This window comes from Cryptotermes secundus, unplaced genomic scaffold (assembly GCF_002891405.2).
Source record: "Cryptotermes secundus unplaced genomic scaffold, Csec_1.0 scaffold33, whole genome shotgun sequence".
Classification (NCBI taxonomy): domain Eukaryota; kingdom Metazoa; phylum Arthropoda; class Insecta; order Blattodea; family Kalotermitidae; genus Cryptotermes; species Cryptotermes secundus.
This window is the reverse complement of record NW_019727088.1, coordinates 605,406-633,273: the sequence shown is the minus strand read 5'-3', so window position 1 is coordinate 633,273 and position 27,868 is coordinate 605,406. Positions and strand designations below refer to the sequence as shown.

Sequence of the window (27,868 nt, the reverse complement as noted above, 5' to 3'; positions counted from 1 at the left end):
TGTGGTCTAGTGGTCAGAGTTTCTGGCTACAAATCCAGAGGTCCCGGGTTCGATTCCCAGCTCTACCAGATGTTCTGAGAGTAGTGGGTCTGGAACGGGGTCCACTCAGCCTCGTGAGGATAACTGAGGAGCTATTTCAAGGAAAAAGCGGCTCCGGTCCAGAAAACCGAAATTAACGGCCCTGGGGATTCGTTGCGCTGACCACGCGACACCCTGTATCCGCTAAATTTGGCAAAGTTGGCACGCTACCCGAAAGTCGTACATTTTAATGTCTTACAGTAGCCTCTACCAGCTGATCACAGTGGCCACGCGGTCTAGGGCATGAACTGTCTTCGCCCACTCGAGCACTGGGATCGTGGTTTCGAATCCCACTTGAGGCATGGGTGTCTATGTGCGTTTATTCTATGTTTGTGATGTCCTGTGTGCGGGTAACGGCCTTGCGACGGGCTAATCCCCCGTCCAAGGAATCCTACCGACTGTGTAAAAGATTAAGAAACCGTAAAAGTGGCCAAAGTCCAAGAAAGGGCTGTAGAGCCACAGATGAAGATGATGGTACTACCAATATGGCAGACGCACAAACTAGCGATACTAACGCCAATTAATATAGGTTACCCCAAAGTCGTACATTTTAATTTCCTACAGTAACCATTACGAACACGGCAGACACACGAATTAGGGACACTAGCGCCAATTAATCTAGGACCATGAAATGATTGTGGAAACAAATCTTTGAGAAATAAATAACACTTATTCAGATAACTTTCTGTAGAATGCAAGACAAGGAAATGGCTGTTGTATAAATGTGTGTGTGCGTGCGTGCGTGCGTGTAGTTTGATGGTAATAACGAAAGAAGCATTGGAGTCAGGCATATGAAATTTGGTACGGAGATGGATTGTAAACATACCTACACGTTGTGTATGAAAGAGTGCTTACAAGTCAACAATTACCAACACGGCGAGAGTGTGATGAGGCTATGTCCGACAGGTTTTACGCAGACAAAATCCGTATTTTGGGATAAGTCCTTCTAAAGGAGCTAACTACAGTAATCTGTAATATTTGTACAATCGCAACCAATTAAATAGCGACTCGACTAGGTTTCGGTGTTATGATAATCTACGCGTCCAGCACGCCAACCCATGAGCCAAATTGAATTTCTTTGTTGGATTATAAATTTGCATTATCTACATATGAGCGTGGCATTAACAACGTGAGATTTGCAGCACTAGTGGACTGTGAAACGGAGGCTGTATGAGCCGTACCCGGAAATGCTTGTCCTCTTTTATCTGACGCTATGTATAATCTGTGTAATTCAGAAGGTGTCACTAGGCCGTGTGCCAGGAATGAAAAGCATTTATTCTGCGTGCGTCTGTACGATATGTGGCTTCTTTTACGACACTGTCAGCATCGCGACCACAGAGCATCGAACGGCAGGATGAATGATGAATTGGAAAGGATTTTGAAGGAAGCGGCCGCGATCAATCGAGGTACTATCAGGCGTTTGCCTGCCGGGACCGAGGAAAACCATGAGAAACCTCACGATAACCGATATTTGAACCAATGCTACATTAGCCTGTTCGGTTTAACAGCCACTGCCAATTATTTGTAGATATTATTATTATTATAGCAGGCGATGAAATATTTTCGGACTGATAATAGGCCTAGTTCAGGAGGAAATTAAGAGGAGACCGAACGTACACACGTATACGCATATTTTAGCCACATCATGTAACCTNAACGAAGAATACACGGCGCCAAAACCCAGAAGACGTCTTTCTTCATAGTCATCGCCGTGAAAACCTCAAAACTTACATGGTAAAGAGATGTTTACTCCGGCGTGTGGCTTGAGATTAATTTGGAAATAGCGGACAGAAACGGACCTGACCTGCGAGACAAGTTTTTTTTTTTCTTTTTCCACAGGCTGTCGTTCTGATTCAGACTCCGAGGAGAGTATGTCTTAATCTGTTCAGTCACGCCTCAGATAACAAGAACCACAAAGTGCTTCTTAAATTGACACTCCCTTAATTATCTTCTCCCGACCTCGCGTGAACATCCGAGTGCCGAATATTGGACACGACACGATGTCAACTTGAAGAGCGGGTCTTTACAGCCTTCTTCCCCCGGGCTTCAGTGACAAGTCATCATTTCATGTTACAAACTAATCACATGATTGTAACTTAGAAATATGTCATTTGGGTGCAGTGCCCCGAAGACTAATTTAATATACGTAATTCTGAGAGGTCGGTGATGTGATATCATTGTTTGAATGTCCATACCGCAACGGATGATAACAAGAAAAGCTTCTGTGAGGATCTAGAACGTTTATTCGCTCAGTTCCCTAGGTACCAGATGAAAAGTGTATTAGATTTCAGTGCCAAAGTAGGTAGATAAGATATGTGAAAATCAACAATTGGGAATGAGAGTTTACACGAAATTAATAATGAAATGGAGTTAGAGTAGTAAAAATTTCCATATCCAAAATTTTAATTGTCACGTGTACAATGTTCCCACGTAATAACACATTCATAAATTTACTTGGTCATCTGATGGAAAGACACGCAATCAGATCAGCCACATTTTGATAGATAGGAGACAGCATTCAAGAAAATCATGTCCGATCTTTCAAAGAAACAGACTGATACCGATCACCGTCTGGTCGTTGCCAAAGTTAGGGAGAGACTGGCAGTAAGTAACCGAGAAACGAAGAAATTTGATATCGAGAGATTTAATCTCAAGAAACTAAGTGTGTTAGAAGGTAAAGATCAGTAGCAGGGTAAACTCTCAAATAGGTTCACACCTTTGGAACAGTTAGATGATGATATGGATATGAATAGAGCTTGGGAAGACTATTACAGATAAATATAAACATTTGAGGCAAGGAGTGTCTAGGTTGTTACGAAATGAAGAAGTGTAAAACATTATTCAAGCCGGTCACGGTAGCCGAGCGGTCTAAGGCATGCACGGTCTTCGCTCGCTCGGCAGCCGGGATCGTGGGTTCGAATCCCACTCAGGGCATGGATGTTTGTGTGCGATTTTGTGTGTTTGTGTATAGGTAGAGGCCTTGCGACGAGCCAAGGAGTCCTACCGTATGTCTAAGATCTAGTAAAACCGAAAACGGAGAGTTTCACGTAGGTAGGCCTAGGTCCAAATGAGGGCTGTAGCGCCAATGGAAAAAAAGAAAGAAAAAATGAAAAAAAAAAACGAAAAAAAAACGTTATTCAATGAAGGCTGTTCAAAATTATCTGATTAAAGAAAAAGAGCGAAATAGCAGTGTTTACGTGATTCAAGCCAAATAAATGGCGTTATCGTGAACAAGGTGAGACATGAAGACAGGAGGAATATCTGAAAGACAGAATTAATGAACTTGCAACAGTAGGAACAAGAATGTTAGAGACTTATACGGAGGTAAGAATTAATTTAATAAAAGTCACCAACCTAGCACTAACTTGGTAAATGATGAGTACGGTGATCTGCTTGTAAGAGTCCCACAACATTTTAATGGGTATAAAAATGTATTCTCCGAGCTACTGAACGTACATTAGGGTTAGTGATGTTAGGCAGATAGAAATACACACAGCTGAGCCGTTAGTACCTGATTTAACATTACAGTGTATTCAAATATGCCATAACCACTTCCTATATAACATTTCGAATTCATAATTTACGAAGCTCCTGCGATGTGACATAATTACGCATTACATAAAACGTCCTTAAACATAACTTGAAGCGTCGGTGGGCTTCTAACAGAATACGCGTCATCACATCTCGGAAGACCGTAATCACGACACTGCCGTGAGAAGCTTAATCTGATACGCTACGAAGAACCTGTTAGTCAGCATAGGCATTAAGTTTCATTACAGGTTCGGAACAACACAGCCTGGGACTCTGGCTTGAGACGTCTCTCTACACTACCGCACTTTCACTTATTATTATTATTATTATTATTTATTTTAACTGGAAATCCTGTGGCAGTGGTACTACAATACAAATAACACACCACGGTCAAACAAAAATACACAATCAATGAAGGGCACACTGCACACAATGAATACAATTACAATTATATAAATTAATTTAACTGACGTTCTTTTTAATATCTTAAACGCTACGCCTCCAAAATGGTTCCCTTTCTTCATGGTTTCCTACAAAAATTTCATACGGATTTCTTCCCATACGAGTAGCAGTCTCAACCTTTTACCACTGCCTCGTGAACAATGAAGCATCCGAAGGGAAGCAGGTATTAAACGTTCTTTCCGNGGTGATTGATAGTGTAACGGACCAAAATGAAACAATTCAAAATCATAAATTCAATTTAAGAGTACAGAAGGCTGAGGAGAAATAGGTAGTTTGTTGTTCATGGAGGACTGTTATTAACAAGTTGCGAGGTAAACACAGCTTTGTATATGCTCCTTACCATTCACATGCAAATTGGCAAGTCATACCGTTCGTACAGCCTGTTTATGTGAGTCACCCAATACTATAAGCTGTGCAGAAATTCGTGTCACGTCAGGGTACAGCTGAGTCCATACTTGTTGCATAGAGATGCGTTAGAGTTAGAAAGTGTTCAGCGGGCGGAAAATGCTTAATGGCGGAGTTTTGTATTCCAGGAAACAAATTCCCAGGAAGAAAATTCCATGTTCAAGATATTCAGTTTTACTGGCGTTCTTCCCTTTCAGAAGGTAAATGATTTGAAAAACCACCGTGCAAAATTATACCTGTGTCGAAAGGGGTCATACACACACACACGATAGATGGAATACGTGAGCAGTGAAACGGTCACGTAATTCTAAATACAAATTATGCATTTTTTAAGTGTGTTCACTTAATTTGATTTTTCCAGGAAGTTATAAAGGCTCGGAAGCAGTGGTGTGCCAAGAGACACGGATAAGGATACCTTACAATTATGTAACGTGGAGAATGTTCCGAGCCATTAGGTCTGATAACTGTGAACTAAGACAATTACGTAATGAGGTGCTTTACAAGTTGTACAAAAGGAAGACGCTGTTTGGATGTGTAGCACTCATACGAAAACAGGAAACGCACAGGCTAATATCTCATGGGAAAGGGAGCTGGAAAATCTAATCATAAGTGTGGGGATAAAGTCATGTGAATCTTAGGGGATGATGTGAAGGTCTGAACTTCAATTACCGACACGAGATGATGAGGAACCTGTGAGTCTATAACTGCGAACAATTATTCGTGGAGGAAGGTGCCATATATACGACAGCATTTATAGCTGTATATTGTATATAAATAAAGAAAAATGTCGATAAAACTGACTGTAGTAATTATCGGGGGATATCACTGCTATCAACTTCGTACAAAATTGTATCCAGTATTCTTCTCTCAAGGTTAAGTCCATACACAGATAAAATTGGCCGGTCACGGTAGCCGAGCGGTCTAAGGCATGCACTGTCTTCGCTCGCTCGGAAGCCGGGATCGTGGGTTCGAATCCCACTCAGGGCATGGATGTCTGTGTGCGTTTTTCTGTGTTTGTCTACAGGTAGAGGCCTTGCGACGAGCTGATCACTCGCCCAAGGAGTCCTACCGAATGTGTAAGATCTAGTAAACCGAAGTGAAACGGAGCGTTTCATGGAGGTAGGCCTAGGCCCAAATTGGGGCTGTAGCGCAACAAGAAAAAAAAAATAGATAAAATTACTGGGGATCATCAGTGTGGGTTTCGAAGTAGCAGATCAACTACTGATCAAATCTTTTGCCTTCATCAGATACCGGAGAAAAAAATGGGAGTACAATGAGACAGTACATCAGCGATTCATAAATTAAAAAGAAGCCTATCATTCAGTTAGGAGGGAAGTATTGTACAATATTATCATAGAGTTTTGGATACCCATGAAACTAGATAGGCTGATTAAAATGTGTTTAAACGAAACGTATAGTAAAGTTCGCATAGGTCTGATAATTTTCATACCAAGAATGGTCTAAAGAAGGAGATGCTTTATCGTCACTGCTTTTCAACTTTCCTTTAGAATATGTCATTAGGAAGGTCCAGGAAAACCAGGTGGGCTGAAATTAAACGGGACACATCAGCTGTTTGTCTATGCTGATGGTGTGAAACTACTGGACACCATAAAGAAAAACAGAAACTTTAATTGACGATAATAAGGAGCTCGGTCTAGAGGTAAACGCAGAGAAACCTGCTGTCTCGTCACCAGAATGCAGGGCAAAATCATGACCTAAAGATAAGTAACAGATGCCTTGTATGTGTGGCACAGTTCAAACACTGTATTTGGGAACGACAGTAATAGATCAAAATTTGATTCAAGAGGAGATTGAACTCGGGTAATGCTTGCTACCATTCAATCCAGAACCTTTTGCCTTCTCGTCTGCTGTCTAGAAACATAAAAGATAGAATATACAAAACTGTAATTTTGCCTGTGGTTCTGTATGGGTGTGAAACTTTGTCTCTGTCATTAAAGGAGGAACATAGACTGAGGGTGTATAAGAACAAGGGTGTTGAGGAGAATATTTGGATTAAGGAGAGATGGAGTGACGGGAGGTAGGAGAATACTGCATAATGATGAGCTCCATAACTTGTACTCTTCTCCAAGTGTAATTAGAACGATCAAGCCAAGGAAGATAAGACGGGCAGGGTATGTAGCATGAATTGGGGAGAACAGGAATGCATACAGGAAAGCCAGAAGGAGAGAGACCACTAGGAAGACAATGACATAGGTGGGTGGGTAATATTAAAATGGATCTTACAGAGATAGGACGGGGTGATATGGACTGGATTGATCTGGCTCAGGATAGGGACCAGTGAAGGGTTCTTGTGAACACGGTATTAACCTTCGGGTTCCATAAAATTTTGGGAAGTTCTTGAGTAGCTGCAGAACTGGCGGTTTCTCAAGTAGGCCTCAGCTTCATTAAATAAGATAAATAAGCATCAAGGTTTCATCAAGTGCAACAATTTAGTATTTACAAATCTTTTATATGTTTCGGCCACCGCTGGCCGTCTTCTGAAGGCAAAGTCTAGCCTATAAAGGAGACAACTTTACACATGTCACATGTTGTTTAAAATAGATTTCCACAACTGGAAATCAAGATAGATTGAAATACTAATGTAATTAAGATAAGTTATCAAATTGTTGATAATATGAGTATAATTAATTAAAAGTTCGAAAATTTGAAAGTCCAGTGGCGGCCGTATTTTCTTGCTGTTGGTGTATAAAATCTCTTGAGTGATTGGTCGTATATTCTATTGTAGTGGTGTGTGTGTGTTTTCTGGTGGGTGGGGGCCGTGGGCGGGATGTGTTGTAGTGCTTCAAAGTGCGACGACTCAGAATGTCTTACAAAAATAAACACGTTTTTGTATAAATTGTTACAAAATGTGTACAATCTAATCAGTATGTTTGAAATGCGAAATGAAACCTAGGTTTCGTTATATTTATTTGAGACACACAAATTTCATCAGTGGAACAATATGGTACCTAATATGGATTACCACCAAGTAAACAAAACTCTGTACTCCTTTTATGGAAGCCAGCATTATTTAAACTGAGAAACGCATTGTGCTAATGTTTCTGGTCAACTTCTTTGCAGAATTAGCACAAAAACAAGTCATTTTCTGCACCTGAACATTCTGTATGGTACCATGCCGTCGACCATCAGCAACAGAGAACGAGACTCAAGTCAGGGATCACTACTGGGCTGAAACGTCACTTCACTCAAGCGTCTACCTGGTGGTTCATTACAGCGTTGTCATATTTGGATTTCCCATAACAGTGGTTTTCCACATTAGGCGCGAATTCCTTACACGACACGTTTCCTCTATAACGGGAATAAACACTGAGTAATCAAACAAGGCTCTCTATAAGAGATGACCGCGTCGCCTGTCAGTTTTCTTGTCAATCAGTGAGTTACAATCTCTTTGTGAAGTCTTTGATGATACATTCAAACTATAGTGAGGTATAAGATTCGGTTTTATGTTTTGTTGTCGATAATCATTTTAATTGTGGTCTTCTGGGTTATGAAACCATGTAGTCGGGTAGTGTCATCAACATGGCATGGCCGCCTCTGTAGTCTAGTGGTCAGAGTTCCTGGCTACAGATCCAGAGATCCCGGTTCGATTCCCGGCGCTGGCAGATTTTGTGAGAAGTAGTGGGTCTGGAACGGGGTTCACTCAGCCTTGTGAGGATAGTTGATGAGCTATTTCAAGGAAATAGCGGCTCTGGTCTAGGAAACCGAGATTTAACGGCCCTGGGGATCCGTTGCGCTGACCATGCGACACCCTCTATCCGCTAAAGTTGGCACTAACTTCGCCGACGAGCGGCGGTCGCTCGGTCGGTATAGTTCGCTGTATAGGTGTAGCTGTCTTTCCAGAAAATTTCAAGCTATCGAGGTTAGCTACTTTTGATAAAATTTGTTTTTAACGTTATCTCGTCGAGATTTCAATGGGCTTTATGGCAGTGTTTAAACAATGAAGTCGTATGATCTGTATTACCCTGAAACACACTGTTTGTTCTATGTTGACAGGTATGGAGTTAGGATGCCATGAACTCAGATCCAAACGCTATATATCGGATGGCCTGTGCACAACCCCGAAACCAATCAACGAAGTGGTATGCGCTGATTGGTGCATCATGCCCCCGGGACAAATGCCTGGACAACAGTCACCTACTTTCATGTCAAAAATTGACTGGCGAGAATGGGCAACCAGACAGAAACAAAAGAAAACGAGCTCCGTCATGCCCAGCCCGTTCCTAATGGGCAATGACACCATAGCAACGCTGATGCCCCAAAAATGGCGGTGTGTGGACGGAACCGCCAAGAAGAGGAGAGTAACGCTCATTTGTAAAGATGGGTCACGACGAATCTACCGCGTGAAGGTGGTCAAACGGTGCAAGTGTACGAAGAAACACATGAAGCAGCAGGACAAAAGGAAAAAAACCCGACGTCTGGACCAGTCTAAGAAGCGTATTGCTTGAGTACACACTGCATTATATCAAGTGTTTACAAAAACAGTAGATGCCAACTACGAAAATAAATTTGTTTCCGGATTATGGAGCGCCCCCATGAGACTTGCTTTCTGTATCGTTTCAAATTTTACCGATCGTTCGACAGAAATTGAAGTCGATGGGTCAGATAGTTTACTTGGATTGCCGTCTTAGGGCAAAACTTGGTAGTGAAGAAAGACGGGGACATGTGTTTTTATCAGTTAATGTGTTTCAATGCAAGTATGGGAGATATTATGTGAACTTCTGTTTTTAAATGTCAACTGCAGTGAACTCCCCGTTATCAGGCATATATGTGGAATGCGGTGTGACGGTTACATAGATCTGCCGGTTGCATGAGAAAAACAATTCATAATTTTCACCCTTTCCCAGTCTTATATTTTTTTTTCGAAGTCAAAACAACACCTTTACACTTTAGTTTCTTAGGTAGTGATGAGTGAAAGATTTTGTGTGAGCTGTAATGGTCGTAATGGCACTTGCATGAGGGAGAATGGGCAGCGCTACTAGTAGCGGCTGGGAAAACTACCACGTGGTTGGTGAACATACGCGTATCACGGGTATGTATAAGCACTGCCACTCTAATGGGAAGGTGTGTGAAAGTGTCTAATTGATTCTACACAAGTGTTTTAGGGATGTACAAGTACACTGAACAAGTTCAAGTACCCATTCTTCACTCGGCATATGGTTGCTTTCCTTGTTAATATTACAGTACTGGCCAATAGTTGGAAGGAATTCAGAAGGAATAGCACTATAATCAAGAAATTGAAATTTGCTCATGTAACTAATAATGTTAAAAAGGGCTGGGAATGAGGATTCAGATCACTTCAAAAAACCCTAAAGCAATAACTTGCTCAGACATCACTTCAGCAGACATGATTACCTTACACGTTGGTAAGAGTGTGAATAAATTTGAAAACATCTTTCAGTAGTCTCTATTACATTTGCAGTAGGAAACGGGGTATTGAAAAGTCACATTTTTATATATACTAAATGGCAGCTTCTGATTTCAGATTATAGTACTGAACTTGATTTAATGAACTGTTATGGGCATGTGCTAGATGCCTGTTTTAAAGAAAATCTTTCAAATCTGTAAGAATTGATTTTCATTCTATGAAAGATACTAATTACATTTTGCAAATCAAAATATTATGATCATTCATGAGATTAAAAAATACACAAAAACAAATGATTGTAGGATTTGAAATTCTCACAGGAATGGTTATGAAGAGTTCTGGGATATGACAGTATTTATAGTTATCCAACGTTTCAGTGGAACATGTCACCCCCATCTTCGGGGCTGAAGAATAAGTGAAGCAAGTCACCTCTATCTCCACCCTCCTCAAGATGGAGGTGACATGTTCCTCCAAAACATTGATTGACTTTCTGTGGACTACTTGACATTATAAGCCAGAAGTGAGAACTCTTCAAATGTTTGTTCATTCATCATGTGCTACCATATTAAACTTTCAGAATTTGTTAACATAATTATTACAATATAGTTAATCTGGTTACTCTTAGGATTTGTTACCAAAATTACTATAATATGGTTAAACTGGTCACAGTTCATTGCTGTGTTGAATGTAAACAAGTAATAAGATCTGACATCTGCTGAACATGACACTAAAATTGTTCAGATCCAACTAATGCCACAAAATTAGGCAGTGCAACTTAAAGGTTGCATACATTTCATCAGCTGTCTTCATCAATAAAATCGTTCATATGCTAAAAAGTGCTTGCCATATTATAAGAATGTGAATATTCATTTGTTTACAAACTATAACACAGAATGTCTCCAACAGCCACTGTGTCCTACAGAGAAAATGGTATGCCTTGCACTGAAATTTCCACAAGCAAAGTCATTCATGTAAAACATGCAGCTATGTCACCATTAGAGTCTTCTTCAACAGCAAAATGGGTATATATCCAGAGGGAATACATATTCACTGAAAGCATTCTATTTCCTCAGATGGTTACTTTTGAATCAGATGTAATGTTTTGAAAAGCATTAATTTTCTGCACAACCAGGAAAAGAAAAATATCAAGAGAAGGCTCACTTCACTCTGGGAAGCCCACCGTCAGTACTCCAACAATTAGGAACTGGTAATAAATTATCTCTATGTTAAATACCATCCACTGTTCATTACTGAGTTTTACCTTAGAAATAATATTTTGTCAGGCACACACTTGGGACTTAATGGAAGCAGTTTTTTCTGTTTAATCTTTTCACCTTTCTTGCAGATTATAATTACCTTTTCTTCCTACCCTTCAGTTGCTTGCTGAAAGTATCTTAATTTCAGCTGAAGATAGGCTGATAACCATTCAACTAAACAAGCTATCAGGGCCTTTGCATACAGAATCTTCATAAAATTATTCACCTCTGGAAAATCAGAATACCTCCCAGATGTATTTCTGTCTTCAGAAGTATACAATGCATCAACAGATTATATCAACATAATTTGTGCTTACAAACTGGAACAGCATTAACTGCCTTATGATTACAGCAGTGAAAAGGTGTGTAGAAAGTTCAAAATTATAGGTAATAATTTTCAGAATTAAAACTGCACACTTCATTGAGTCCTGTAAACACCAGAAGACACAGCATCATCACACAAAAGTCTGAAACAGCCTGAAGAATGACTTACCTTTGTCCATGAAACCTTTTCTATGGCTGCTATATCACGTCTCTACTAAGTAAAGGCAGTACTACGGAGTAGGAGTAGGTATGAAATTATCTGCATATGATGGTCTGGGCAGGGGTCCCATTCATCCTGTTTTTCCTTATAATTTCCCGCTGTCTTGAATTTATTTTCAATCTCCTGCTTTTAAGTGCTCTTCTGTAACAGAAATTTCTATTGATAACCGCTTTGTAATGGATGCTATTCTTTGCAATTGGCTTTTCTATAATGATGTTAACATTCCTGTTGGCTAATCCAAAAAACACATTTTCACAAAATATTAGTTTTTCTGTTGGCAATATGTCTTTTTTTCATTTATGTTGGTAGTATTTTTTTGCTTCCATAATGCAAGTTCCATTTGAATCATTCTCTGCAGTTTGTCAACTGCTATGTTGTGTTGTGAGAGTATGTGAGAATTTATAGGTTTTCATATATAATTTTTATTGTGTCCCATTTTTCCACTAAATGTCCTGGTTTTGTAGGGAAAAAATGGAAATGTCCCGTTTTTTTGAAAAAGAAAATTATGGGAACCCTAGGCTAGGGTGATGTAACTAACTCTGGGCACCAGTGTCCTCCTTGAGAAGCTAAAAACTACTCATCTACTCTTTCATGGAACCTGACAGCTCATTACCATGTTCACAGGAACCTGCTACTGGCTCCTCCTCTGAATCACATGACTCCAGTCCACACTCTCACAGTCTTAACAATTACAATCCAAATCAAAACCAGTCCACTTGAATATGTAACACACAGAATTTCTTATGATGATTTACAACCATATGGTCATGATAGTCCTTGATATGCTTCCACCCCAGTGTTGTATTCTGGGAGTCTTAGGTTCAAATCCTAACACAGAAACTGGTTTTCCTGATTTAATATTTTTCCTCAGTGTCTGCAGTCAAATGCAATGCCATTAGACCAGGCCAGTTTCTTCGTCATCCTTTCGAATTCATTATTCATTAGTCATCCTGTCATTCAATGCTATATAATCTGAAAATGTCACTAAATAAATGAGCAAATTTAGTTAATAAGCTTCCTTCCCTATAATTCTGTCCTTTGACACTATTTAACATACAAAAATGACAAAGTACAATTAAAAAATCATGCACAAACATACAGAGTCCCTTGAAACTTATTACATCTGAACAAGCCATGTTTCCTAAAAAAACCTGAACACAAAAAGTTGAGGGCACAGTAGTATCATATCATGAAGACTTTCAGTACAGGGAGGGTGGGACTATATATTCTGTTTTGAGGTACTTTCCTTAGAAAGGGGATTTACTAAATATGGTAAATTCTTAGTGTTACTTCAGGTCCTGCTAGATTTTATCCTTAATTAGAGTCTAGTATTAAAATTAAAATTAAGAAACTGAGGTGAAATCACATCTAAAGAAAACAATAAATGTATTTATTTGTGTAAAGAATAGAAAATGAAGAATGATCTAATCTAACTGTATTTCATGAAGAAGTATTGTTACCACTCTGCTGTAATAATAAAGAGTGTAGATTTATGGTTCAAAATTACAATTATCAAAGTAATATAACACAGATATAAAACAAGCCTATATACAGCCTGTTTGTCTGTACCTCTGTAATTTAGTTTGTATTCTATGTCTAACCATAATATTGCTTCAGACACCAGACTGCTGTCACATCACTGCAACCAATAAATAGAATTAAAAATTCTTGTATTCTGTATTACCAGAATAAGGCCTGAGGCCTATACTACTGATTTGCAATTTGTATCAGCATACGATTTATGCACTCTGTATGCAGTATGTAACATGATAAACACCTTATGGTAAAGTCACATCTGTCCACCTGAGGGATGTTGGTAGTATGAAATGCTTACATTTGTCACAAATAAGAGTGATGTGCAGTTACATAATCAGTTGAGTCTCTATGCCAGCTAAAAACATTCTGGATATGACCAGATTATTTAACACAACTGTACTGACAAACTGTCTCTGTGGTCTAGTGGTCCAAGTTCCTGGCTACAGATCCAGAAGTCCCTGGTTCGATTCCCAGCGCTACCAGATTTTTTTGAGAAGTGGTGGGTCTGGAATGGGGTCCACTCAGCCTCACGAGGATAACTGAGAAGCTATTTCAAGGAAATATCGGCTCCGGTCTAGAAAACCGAAATTAACGGCTGCGGGGATTTGTTGTGCTGACCATGTGATGCTCTATCCGCTAAAGTTGGCACTCTCTTCGCTGACAAGCAGCGGTCGCTCAGTTGGTATAGTTTGCTTGGGGACTTAAGCCACGGAGTTTGTTTATTTGTACTGACATTATAGGTCATGCAGTATTAAATAAAATGAATGACAGATTGGAAGGGGGTGAGAGGTTAAGCAACCAAAACCTGTTGGAGGTACTTGTGGGAATGACCATGAAGATTACTGTCTTCTAGGGTGTAACACCTTGTCGGTTTGTATATAAGTATCAACATTTGAGAGGAACCTGCTACCTGCATTTTCAAGGTAGGCCATGTACTAAAATATCTGGCATCATCCCATAACACAGCATCTTGATATCTAGCCAATATTCATGCTCCCTAAATACAAATGAGACATTACCATTATTCTGTGCAGATTCACTTAGCACTAATACAGCCAGTTTGTATTCAGCAAGTATATTGTTCATGTCTTGATCGGGCACCAACCACCCTGAATTTTCATACATTTTCTCAATCATTCCAGAACAGACGCCTTGAAATATACAACTGTTTCCATCCATTTTCTGTATATATCAACACGAAAATCACTTTCTAATCTCATTTGTATTTAATGCAACAACATTAAGCAACCTAGTAAACAAAAAAATGACTGAACTAATTTCAGCATTGACAAGACAGCAGAAGAGTTAAATAACATAAAACTATATAAACATCAAAATGGGTTGTGGCTAGTCCTGCAGTAGAATTAGATGCTGTCTGGAGTCTGAAGTTACAAAGATATCATTCATATAGGTTTTCATTGAGCCACTGGCAGATCTAAAAATGTTCCTTCATGTTGAATATTATTTTTTCACTGCTACAGCTAATGGCAGAAGTTAGTGTTGGGGTGAATGCTTAGTGATTTACAAGAACAGTTTGTAGGAGTGCTGTACTCCCACCGAGTTGTTTTAATCATGACAATTGTGTATTTAATCTCTTAGTATTACTGTTAGGATTATTGAAACATGGTTAAGTTAATTTCAGTTTAGAATATTGTGCTTTATATGTATCCATTTCCATAATGAATATGACTGAATATACCTAGGCTTATAGTTTGAATAAATTATTACCTCTTCATAAACATTGAAGTACTTGACAAAATGTGACAAAATTTTGTGTTTTGGGCTGATCTGTGGTGAACAAAATGGCAGAGGGGAAGTATGAATATTCATGTTCCCAGCCAATCACAGTTCCCCTGCTGCTCCATGTACATCCATCATATCTCCTTAGGTGTGCAACACACTCAACCAGCCAGCATGTTTGTCACATCCTCAGTCCTCAGATGGGAATGCATCTCTGACCAATGTTCCCTCTAAGCTGCTGCGTGTGTGCATGTCCACACAGAGGCTGTCACATTCCTGCAGACTTTCACTGGGTTACTATATAGTCAGTTTCAGTTAATAAAAATAAAATTGAAAAGGTAAATAGAATATTCTATTTTTGGGATCTCAAAAATTTAATGTCTATTATGAACCTTTTTCACAAATCTCTGCCCCCCCTCTCCCTATATGTTCCCCGAGCCAACCCACCTGCTGTTCAGGAGACATCATGGCTTGTGCATTTGCATCTCCAGCTCAGATGGAATGTTGCCTCTGACCAAACACTGGTATGGACTCAAGAGTGAGCTATCCTTTTCAGCATGTCAGCAGGAGTGAGAATAGAATTTCCTAATTTAAAGCTTTATCATACAGTGAGATTTTATTAATTTTTTATCCAGGGAATTTTGTGAGTGGTGAAAATATCTGATTCAGGTGAAGCAGTCCTCCTTTGACTTCAACAGGAAGCAGTCATGTTCACATTAATTTAGACTGGTCCGACTTTCCAAACAGATGCATATATGTCGTACGGTGACTCGGCAACTGTATACAGTGTGATGCCCCGATACCAGTTTATATTATCACATGTGGGATGGTACGTGTGACAAGATTATAATTCACTGTTACACACACACACTAGTCCTCTCCTGGTAATGCAATTAAAACAAAGGAACCAGAACTTAAAATCACTCCAAATATTACACAGAAATAAATTCTTTGTATCACACTTTAAATTCTCACAGGCCGACTTCCTATATTCTTCTGTATTCCTGGTTCCAATTTGCTCTGCTCGTGTGCTTCTGTTGCACTATTTCTTCTTCTATGACGTACTCAGAACTCAGAACTTAGGACTCTTGTCACTCAGCACGGCGGCCACTGATTGGCCACTGATTATGATGATTGAGAATTTGGTGGAATGAAGATTGGCAGGGGAAACCGAAGTACTTGGAGAAAACCCGCCCCAGCGCCATTTTGTCCACCACAAATCCCACTTGACCAGACTCGGGATCGAACCTGGGCTGCCGCGGTGGGAAGCCAGTGACTAACCGCTTTAGCTATGGCGCGGCCTCGTCACTCACTCACTTCTAGTTCCAATTCACTCTCTGAACTTACAGCTCACAGTTCTCGTTATATAGCCGCAGCACAGACCTCATAGAAAACACAGCCTCTATTGTTGAAAATGTTTACCGAACCATTGCATAGCAACAGTTGCGTTGTAGACCCCATAGAAAACCAGTCACATGATATCTCTTCAGTCTGTTGGTGCACTGACTGTTACCTAGCAACAAGGTATACACATTCGTTTTATTGCTGTAACACACTCAACTGATGGTTGTTTACAGGACACTGCCTAGAAACGCTCTGGCCATCCACATTACAATATATTGTGGTGGACTGCCCACATTATCATCAAAAACACTTCTAAATTCCATCTTCATGGCATGATGTGCAACATATTTTGAGGTGTGCCAAAGGTTTATTCATTACCACTGTTGCAGTTCCAAAATCACTTACTTATGCAGAGGTGAGCGTATGAATTGTGGTCTTCTTGGTTGTGGCACGTGTGATGATGTGTGTTGGTGACAGAATATGCTGCTTTTCTTTTAGGTCAACCCTGAGATTGGGAGTGATATGTACCTATAGAGTATTGATGTCAACATATGAGGGCTGCAGTCCAGGAAGACCATAGTCTGAACAATATCATTTACCTTTTTATTATTTTAACATTTTAATTTCCATGCTGCAGAAATATCTTCTTTTTTTTCGTTTATTTGCGCCATTTTTAGTGGCTTAATGAAAAGGCCGTATACAGCGTGGTATCTCCATGTCACTTTTAATGTGTGGCTGCTATGAAAATTACCTAGATTTTTTACCAACAATTTTACTCTCAGGACATTTTAGTTTGAAATCATAAATTAACTTTACCATGTGTTGGATTATAGATTTACCTATGAATCTTAGATAGGCAGAGTGAGCTGGGATAGTGCAGTCACTATAGCAACTAGCTACTGGCTGGATGACCGAGAGGTCAGAGTTTGAATCCCGGTGGGGTCAAGAATTTTCACTTCTCCATGTTGCTCAGACCAGCTCTGGGGTCCACCCAACCTATTCAATGGGTACTGGGGGTTCTTTCCCTCGGAGCAAAGAGGCCGGTGCACGAAGCTGACCACTCACCTGCAACTAGTGCCGAGGTCAAGAAAACATGGGCCTATACATCCACTCCCCTATATGACCTCATGGCAGAGTGCTTCCTTAGTTTAGTATAGGGACAACTTTACCTTTCTATATAGGCAGAAATAGCCTTAGATGCTGATGCACCTCTGAATGTATGCACACATGCATAGACAACTGGTATTCTAAACTGTGCAACAAATCTCTTCACTCTCTCCTAATAAATGCCATGACTGTGCCTTGAAAATGGTCATGGCCGTCTCCTTCCAGATACTTACTCATTAATCATGATCATGTATTTAATTCAGTGCTATGTAACAAAACAGGATCATAAAATAACCTAAAACTCAATGCATATTTTTCATTAATCTACGTTCATAGGAACTGTCACAACCTACCAGTTCTAATGTAGTTCCTCTTTAAAAATTTATATTTTAATAATAAGAGTAATGAGCAGGGTAATGTGTTATGTTGTTCTGAACATGGTAATGAACCTTCAGGTTCCATAAAAGAAATTTCTTGACTGAGTGACTACTAGGTTCTCAAGAAAGAAAGACTATGGTCTCTGGAGTTAGTTAATAATGTGGTGGTCTCCAGTATTATGAGATTCATACTGAGTTTTCTGAAAACTGAATATTTGTGAATGACTCATATGACCATGGTACTGTAGTGAATAGACCTGTTACTTGGTAGTGATCGCAAACAGGTTCCCACAGCAACGAATCAACATTATAACAACACAGGAACTGTTTGAAGTGGTGTTTTCTGTGGTCTGTGCCACGGGACCATAAATAAGACTCTGCACCAACAGTTGAACTACAACATTAGATGAACTGTTTTCTACTTGGTCCATGCCTATGTTATAAACAGGATAAAGTTTTGAGCTGATTAGAGCTGAGTCAGTTGAAAGTCAGTCTGTGAAGAGGAGATTAGAATGTCAGCCTGGAAGGTAGTCAGCTGAAGCAGTGAGAGAATTGGGAGTCTGTGCAGTTAGTTCAGTTGTGGGATACTTGACAGACAGTAAGGACCTAAGCAGATTGTGTTAAAATCTGTTATCAGGAAACGACTAGTGAAGATAGAGAAGACTAAGTGTGCTGTGGTTAAAGTGATATTTTGAGCGTGTAATTCCTTGAGACTGATATAGTTACTTGTAGTTATGATCCGTAATTGGTCACTAAATCCAATTACCAATCCAAACCCCATCTACAGTCACTCTTAACATGCGACAATACAATAAGCCTTTCCTTAAGTTAAAGTACTCAAAATAAGTTGAGAAGGAAGGATATTAAAATTAATTTTGAAGATACAGGATGTGATGAAGTGGACTGGATTCAGCTTACTCAGGATAACGGTTCAATTGTGGGCTCATGTGAACATGATGGGTTCATACAAACTAAAGAATTTCTTGACCAGCTGAATTAACTTTCAACCCTTCAAGGAACATTCTGCAATATCCAGTTACAAAATGCTCCATTTCCACATAAGATACAATTTTCAGTAATGGTTGCTAGTGCAAACAGACCGCATATGAAAGCATAAACTTCCTGTACTTCAAAGAAGAAAAAACATAAAAATAAGTAATGAAACTTCCTTACTCTGTGGTAGAACCTGTGTGCCTGACACACATCTTGGCACAGGAGAACATCTGGTCAACAGATTTGTTAGGAAGTTGACAATGTCACTCACTCTCTTATGGTACAGATGAATATGTGACTTGCCCATTTCAGCCTGTAAAAGAATGGTAAGGTTGGATGATAATACAGAGGCAGGAAGTGAGGCAGGAAGCAGATCATTAATATGTTTCATGAGGTAATAGCTGTAAAAGACTGTGGAAGCTATGAAAAACTATGGTCAGAATCCTACAAGATAGGTGGTGCCATCCAAATTAGTTACTTACTACTTCTATAGAATGTCACGCATGAATTACATAGTGAAATAAGTGTTTCAGAATGTTACAGTTCCAAGTAGAAAAACTGTTCATACTAACTGTAAATAAAGTAAGTCAAAAAGCATCCACTGACAAAAAAACTAGACGAAATCTGTTAAGCTTGAACATTCGCGTAGATTCTAAAGGGTTCTGACGATGATGGATGACACACACGACTTCCTCCATTGTCCGGAATTCCAGATGACAGAAAAAGTCCAAAAACCCAGTAATTCTGTTGATACATTCACCTTGATGAAACTACATTTTTGTACTCTTCAAATACTGTCAATGATGATCAAATCAAGAAGATGGGCAGGGCACACTGTGTGCATGGGATACCTAGATACAGGAAGGAGGATCTTAAAGTTACAGAGTGTAATTCATCCGACTTAGGATAGGAACCCATGGTGGGCTCTTGTGAACATGGTATCAAATCTGAGGGTACCAGTAAAAGCAGGAAATTTCCTGAGTGACTATTAACTTTTCAAAGACTGTGCTCCATAGAGTCAATTGTGATGTTCTCTGAAGTGTACACAATCTTAATGGCACTGTGAAAACTGACCTAGTTATGAAACACAGACTAGAGATATGAGAATGACTGAAAATGGTAGAACCCTAAATTTAGTGCAAGAGACTTTATTAAAAGTGTAAGATTAATAAAGGGCCAATCCAATGTGAAGCACAATAGATCATTGAAGGTCACAATGTGGGGGCCGGTTTTTATGGTCCAACCCTTACATACATAGTGCAAGAGAAGTAAAGCAGAACCATGATATAGTGACGATGGCTTATAACAAGAAAAGACATCATCATATTCATATGTTCATTTTATATATATGGAAAAATATCATAAAATGATATTTTTTCCAGCACTATAATCACAAAAAGTGATTTACAGCCACCCAAAATTTTCTGCATGAACTGTGATCACACTTCTGCCCCCCAAGGTATTTACAGTCTGCAGCCCATAATACTACCATTAAACCACAACCTGCACCTCTCCCTTTGTTCTGGACAGAAAAGACTGGATTCCAAACTGTAGTTCTAAATGGAGATTTCATGACACCCTGAAGTTCTTAGCATGCATCAAATTGTAAACAAGATAACAGGCATGGAGATGTGAGGAAGAATGTGGGTGGAGGCAGACGGGCTTTTTAAAGCATCCTAGAATGTGAATGGAAGGACTAAGGAAGACCACACAAAGAATGTAATCACTGACATCGTCACTTCCAGTTTATCAGCTTCTTACAATGGACATATGAAAAGAAAGGGACACACATTGGGCAATGTTACAGAACTGTCCAAAATCAACAATGTAATGGCACATTGCAATGTTCATTTAATCAGTAACAAAGCACAAGTGAAATATGTGGTAGAATCATTAAGTTTGTGGAATGTGGTTTTATGGCATCATATTACAAGATATTCACATATACTTATGCAGATCCACATTGGCCCTCAAAATAGTTGCCGTTGGCCGCTATGCAAGTCTGCAAACGTTGATATAGCTGTCAAAAACAATGCTGAAACATATTGGCAGTAAATTCTCGCATGATGCTTTGCGGCCATTCCACGAACTTATTGACTGTGATAGTATAAAGATCAGTAATGTTTCCAATCTCATAAACCATAAAAAGAAAGTTCACCATCTCTCAGTCTTTAATTTGCAACACCACATTATTCATACATGTTTCTTATAAGAGAACAACAGAAAAACAACTGCTACAAAAAGTGATATAAAAATACTCTTGGAATCCTTATAAAAAGCTAATATAACAATTTCCAATAATCACATACTTTAATTTATGTTTGTATATGGAGGGATGTATGGAACATTGTTCCACTCCCACGATTGAGAATCACTACATGAACCATTCGCTTTCAGTGTAAAACATCCATCAAGCTTTATAAATATATTGTACTCTTTCAATGTTATTTTGAACTATTTCTACAATTTTACTTTACCAATATAAATGGAATTAACTCTTAAGAGATTCTCTCCTTAACGCAATAGTTGGCCTATTATATATTCTTCTAAAATTACGCTCCTATTCTTTCAAACAGGACATTTGATAACAGTTATATGAAATCTCAGCATTTTCATCAAAATTTTAAGTTTTTTTTGTAGGTATGTGCTGAAATCAACCCAGAACAAGTCACAATGGCAGAACTATTATGTGAACAAGTTTCAAGAGAAACTGGGGTGTATCAGGTAGCTCTGATAATCACATTCTCTCTCTCAGATATCACAACTATGTGGAGCTGTAATAATGGATAGATGTAAAACAAATACAAATATAACACTTGAGGTTTTCATGGCAGTCACTATGAAGAATCTCGTCTTCTGGGATGTGGCGCTGTGCAGATCTTGTGTGAACTGACATTTTGATGGAATGTAGGGCCTCCATCTTCAGGGTAGAAAAATCCACAAGAGAGGAGGAACCAATGTGAAGATGGATGCAATACGTTCCTCAATACTCTCTGACGTTATTAAATTCTGGAATGGGTACCCAATGACTATTGCAAGTAAGAGCCATGAAAGAAAGTATTTCTGCCTAAAATCTATTACTTACAGTGAGATGGTTTCAATATCAAATGTGTTAAGCTGCATATTTCAGCTCAGGATGTCTTTGCTAGCTTGACTGATGGAGGTCCACAGAACTTATTCCCTTTATCCTGACTGCTGATCAAATTTCTTTCCCTTCAATTCATTTCCTTCTGTTCTAGAACATAGTGGCACAAACTACCACAATGTAAAATTAGTCTGTAGGATTTGAGGTTCTCACAGCCATGATATAATGCTGCAGAGTATACAGAAAATCAATGGACATTTTGGAGGAACATGCTGGCTCCACATTGAGGGTCAAAGAATAAAGCAAGCAAGAAACAAGTGTGATGGAAGGTGGCAAGCAGAGCAAGGCTCTTTATATTAATCTGGTTATCTGGTTTGAGCTTTTTAAGAGAAAGGTTCTGGCTGCAATGACCAATCGTGTTAGATTCAGAATTGGAGACACTTTCCTTGGCATGGTATGTTACTTTGATTATTTTAAAATTATTTTTGAGTTTAACTGTAACAGCAGCCTGATAACAAGAATAATATTTATTTAGATGGACATGCCCTATATCAATGTATTTTGATCTAAAGGATAAAATGGAAATGATTATTAAGTATATTGATTTGTAATGCTGTTCTGTAGTAGACTGTTACATTCTAGTGTATGTTTATTCATCTCCACATTTCATTCACATTGTAAAGAATAAAAGATGTGAATGCTGTATGGCAAGGCTTCTTGAAAAGTTTCTCTAAGTCTTGAGACAAATTTTCTTATCATTTTTCAGCAGCTCTTCTTATATTGGTGTTGTGGGCTTGTACTACATGGCTGCAATCCTATACTCATATTTAGTTTAAACAAATACAACATCAAACTGACAGATGAATATCTTCTTTGGTTAGCTGTGGAAAAATGTCTAGTATGTTGCCATTCAGAAGCTGCTATTGGTTAAAGTAATCATATTGTAACGTGCGTAGGCACGTCACCGCTGGCCGGGGGGGGGTCATCCATAGCGCAACACGTCACACTATTTCCCTCATATATTGCTTTAAATTGTAAACTAATAATATTCTTCTTTATAGTTTGTTTCATATGCAAAAAGTTACATATTTCAAATTATGTAGCCACAGAATGTGTTTCTAACTTTCTAGTACATCCATGAAAATTTACACTTCAGAGCTGCTGCTCTGTGGACTGTATGTAATTGTATGAGTCCAAACTGCTAAATCATCTTTGTGTACATATACATACCTGAAAAAAGGCCACAGACTGCTCATTAAAAAAAAGTACGAGCACCATACACTCCATCAGGAGGGGGGGGGGGCGGCAAGATGGCTCCTTGAGAGATGTGCCACCATGTCATGGAATTACAAAACAGATGCAAAAGCTGTATCAAATCATTTTATATCACAGTGAGAGTTACCTCTGATCACTTGATAGCAGTCTCCCAGTCTCAATGATGGAACAAACGAAGATTGGTGTGGACCAATGTTATGCCATGATCATCACATGCTCTAATGACATCTTCATCGTTTGTTGAACCAGCAGGACTGGCGATGTACTGAACACCACTCTGAAACATCATATTTAACCAAATATGACAATGCCTCCCCCCCACAAAAAACATACTATAAAATCAATTCTAACACATTCACTTGGGATTTAAATTTAGAATCCTTGTTATCTGACAGGATCTTTGACAGTATACCAGAATTCTCACACCATGTTGAGTAAAAATCATATTTTGTGCATTTCTGGAGAAGGGCGTTTTGTACTGCCTTCAGCTCACCTTCAGTGCATGGAAATGTGTGTAGTACTCTTCTGGACAGAGACAACTCTACATACAGCACAAATATGCTGTGTTTACATCTTGAAACTAAATAACTCAGTGGCAGCAGACTCAAAGGGTTTAAAGCTGCTAATACCAAAAGACTGCCACTGGGCAAAATCCTGAGCCAGCTTTGCCCAGCTCTTAGCTTCACACCCTATCTATGACCTGGGTGGTGAACTTTGTTAAACACTTACAAGGGCCCAATAACATGTATTTATGAAAGTGGTAATAAACCTTGATGTCCCATAAAAGAAGGGAATTTCCTGACCAGTGCAGCCGTCCTCCTCAATGTTGTGTTCAGCCTGCTCGTTTAGCTTTGCTTTACGTTGAATATAAGATGCATATTTTACACATATGTTCCAATTGAACAACTGAGGTGCACCTTAAATTCAAGGAATGTGCACCTTTCTAACTTTTCTTTTCTAAAACCCACATTCAAGACTGGATGTGTTGTAAGTTGAAGGGTACCTTATATTTGAAGCGAAGCACAATAGACCACTGTAGGTTGTGGTGCAAGGGCCAAGAAGGCCCACCCCTTATACATTCATTCATTCATTATATCTGAAGTAATACAGCACATATAATGAGACTTCTACTTACATTTTACAATGTTACAAACATTTTAAAATATCCGATCAATGTGGAAAGAGGGGGGGGAGCCACTTATTGGAATGGCTTGCTGTTGTGACTATCAGCTTGACTGGCAACAGTGAAGCTGAACACAATGTTTCAAAATCAGTGACTAATAAACAGTGCATTAACTACTACGCATTTCTTTCTAGTCGAGTTTTCTGTTTTGCGTTTGCAATATTTTACAAGGAGATTAATATTTTCGCGGCTACTGGTAACATTACTAGCACATTTGGCATCCACATACCATAGCAGAGAAGAGCAGACATAAATGTTTAACCCAGCTCCCAAACATTATATGTTACAGAGCACTGTAACCCTTTATTTATACAAATATGATAACCTTTCACCATATTACTCAATTTCCTGGACTTACTCATAAATCACCCACCTGTCTGGCACGATCCACATTATCTCTGAAAGGGAAAAAGGCATCAGATCCAAGAGCCACACCCGACAGCTTGCCCTTCCATTCAGCACGGTCCTTGTCTGTTAGCAGACTGGGAATGGTCTCATACATGGCTCCCCATGTTGTTTCATCCATGTCCTTCCCAACAGTCCCATTCACATAGTTATCAATGGCATTTGAGATCTCTGCTCGTTTCACACCCTTCTTGAATTTCATGTTGATCACATTGGGATGCTGCCGCAGCCACCTATAAAGATGCGGTGACAATGTTAAAATGGGAAGTCTATATCAAGATTGAACAACTACTCTCTCACAAGAGTCCACTGTATGAAAACAGAATTAACTAAGTACAGAAATCCATCACCAAGAGAAGAGATTACATTAGTGAAAATTATTAGTCAGCAAAACAAAGGCCTTATGGCAAACTGGGGGTTAGAAGAATCACAGGTGCTGTTTACACTCAAAAGGGACTGATGTATTTAAGAGAGACTATGTTAGCCCATGAATCCATTTATAACTAGAAAATACAGTAACCACAAAAGAACGAGTAAGGCTTATAATGAGAACTTTATTATAATGAGGAAAATCATTTTAACTATATATTGGTATATATGGGAAAATCTTAAGATAAAATAGGGATTTCTCTTTCATTTCTATTACACTGACAGATTTATAACTAGCCATGACTATTCCCGTAATATTTTTCATAGACTGCACTTGCACTTTTGCTTACCAATGTATTTACTTACAGCTGGCAGTCCATGAAGTCACCAGATAACATTAACCCACACTCTGGTCTTGTCCCTTGTCTCTATGAAGAAGTCTCCATTCCAGAAACTGAGTAATGTATATTTAAACATGAAATTTACTTGACCTTGAGGCTTAAGTGCTTGAGCTTTCTTAATGTGGAACTGAGAACACCCTGGCACACACCCTAAAATGTTACACAGTTGCACTACTTAACCCGGCATTAGTAAGGTGGGTTGTCAGAGACCATAAAGATTTTAATTTGACTGTAACTTTTTAAGAACGCGTGGCAGTGAGTCGTGCCTCAGTGTAGCTTCCCCTCCCATAACCCACTACCCGACGCCATACGCGACAGGCTGTTGCCCACAAGCAAGTTTAGTGTGTAGACGTGTCAAGTGTGCTGGGGTCTACAAGACTCCACCTTACCAAAAGTGTGACTATATTTACTTCCGAAACTTAAGTTGTTTTCATGTATATTCTACTACAATGTCATCGTTACTGCTGCGTCTTCTATATTTTTATATACCAACTTCTAGCAAATATGTTTTCATAAATATTTAGGCGGTATTTTGAGAACAATATATTTTTTACTAGACGAGTTACAAGCAGGAAGAACAGAGGTTATGTCAACTTATAGATGACGCTTTGACAGACGAGGAGCTGTTTAGTGGAGATGATGATAGTGAAATTGTTTTAGAATTAGTCAGTAACCATGAGTCTGATATAGAAAAAGACTGTGAGGAAGAATCCACATAGGGGGGGGCCTTTTACTTGGCAAAGGATAAGCAAAATGGAGTTAGGATCTCAAATAAGAACTTGAGCACATAACATACTTAGCCAAGCACCTGATGTTCTGGGCAATGCAAAAACTGCAAAATCAGTTTTAGATTGCTGGGAGATATTTTTTCCTGATGACATGATAGACCTAATTTTGAAGAATACGAATGATGAAATAGAAAGAAAGCAAGTAAATTATGCCAAAAATAATAGTGTTCAAAAGACTGACATGAGTGAAATAAAGGCTATGTTTGGACTTCTATATTTAGCTGGCTTCTATAAGTCACCAGAATCTTGATAATCTATGGGCCATGGATGGTACCGGCGTTGAATTATTTAGAAGCACAATGTCACTTGTTCATTTCCGTTTTCTTCTTGGATGTCTATGATTTGACGACCGAAGTACTAGAACTGACTGAAGATCTTACGACAAATTGGCTCCAATTAGAGAGATTTTTGATAAATTCAATGAAGTATGTGAGTCTGTATATTCTTTAGGAGAAAATGTAACGATTGATGAAAAGATAGAAGCGTTTCTTGGACGATGCAGTGTCCGGCAGTACATTCCAAGCAAACCGGCAAAGTATGGCCTGGAAGTATTTTGCTTTGGTTGATGCCCAGTCCTTTTATACTTCTAAATTTGAAGTTTACGTTGGTGCACAACCTGAAGGCACATACAAAGTTTCAAACACACCTTCTGAAGTTGTTACAAGTATGATTGCACCTATATCTGGATCAGGTCGCAATGTGACTTTAGATAATTGGTTCACAAGTTACCCATTGGCTAAATCCTTGTTAGAAGATCATAAGCTAATTACAGTGGGAACAATCAAGAAAAATAAAAGAGAACTGTCACCTGAGTTCATCAATTACCAAGTGAAGAAGCCCAATGACTATCCTAATGCCTCTGTCAATACATTTTTTTTTATTTGGAGTTTCTCAGTTTGTATTTATCCTTCATACGTAGTAATTTATTTGACTGTGTAAACACCCCACAATTGTGATAATCAATTGAATAGGCATGCAAGTAATTTTTATTAATTTTGGTTGTATAAATACTGTTTTTAGACATTACCTGTTACTTTTAAAATTTGTTTGGGGTACTGTTAAAATGTCTTACATAAGACATCTCAATTTCTGCAAACTTTATGGCTACAGTGTAGCCACACAAACCAATATAATGCACAAAAAATTGGTAAGTTACATATTTCAGCTCTTGCAGTTGAGATAGGACCAATCTCTAATATCAGACTGAAATTCTGGAAAAGAAGTGCAACATATACATATTAATTCATATAATATTCACCAATTGTCAGCCTTGTCACCAGCAAGACGAGTGCAATGGATACGGGACTGCTGACCTGCACCAATACCAATCACTTGCCCGTCTTTTGCATAACATACTGAATTACTCTGTGTGTATTTCAGGGCAATGGTTGCAACTATCAGGTCCCTTACAGCACTCTCTGGCAGCTAAAACATAAACATAAACCTGATATAAAACTACACTTCATACAATGAATTTATGATAGAAAATGATAACTAAGATAATTTCAGTTCCTAAGAAATATTCACTTTTCTTTTTGTGAACTCTATTGTTTTAAAATTATGCAATTAAATGATGCCAAATTTCAACATCAGTTGCAATACC

At 38.8% G+C, this 27,868-nt stretch overlaps 2 protein-coding genes across 4 annotated transcripts in view; one reads left to right on the top strand and one right to left on the bottom strand.

The window, feature by feature from the left end:
- LOC111864292 (sclerostin domain-containing protein 1) overlaps positions 1 to 11,567 on the top strand; it is a 68,613-nt gene extending 57,046 nt beyond the window's left edge. The window contains exon 3 of the mRNA XM_023851431.2: positions 8,491 to 11,567. Coding sequence (XP_023707199.1) covers positions 8,491 to 8,942 — 452 coding nt within the window. The 3' untranslated portion in view covers positions 8,943 to 11,567. The remainder of the gene's footprint in view (positions 1 to 8,490) is intronic.
- LOC111864291 (bifunctional purine biosynthesis protein PURH) overlaps positions 11,354 to 27,868 on the bottom strand; it is a 37,602-nt gene continuing 21,087 nt past the window's right edge. The window contains exons 9-13 of one of the 3 annotated variants that reach the window (XR_004513002.1): positions 27,524 to 27,690; positions 24,676 to 24,940; positions 23,247 to 23,396; positions 18,940 to 19,072; positions 11,354 to 11,803 (exon numbers count right to left, since the gene is read on the bottom strand). Coding sequence is in view for 2 of the 3 variants with exons in the window: in XM_023851429.2 (XP_023707197.1) it covers positions 23,277 to 23,396; positions 24,676 to 24,940; positions 27,524 to 27,690 (552 nt within the window). In the remaining variant the exon portion in view is untranslated. Of the gene's footprint in view, positions 11,804 to 18,939; positions 19,073 to 21,624; positions 21,769 to 22,914; positions 23,397 to 24,675; positions 24,941 to 27,523; positions 27,691 to 27,868 lie in introns of those variants that run through there. The other 2 variants (XM_023851429.2, XM_033751357.1) reach the window with 2 other exon arrangements.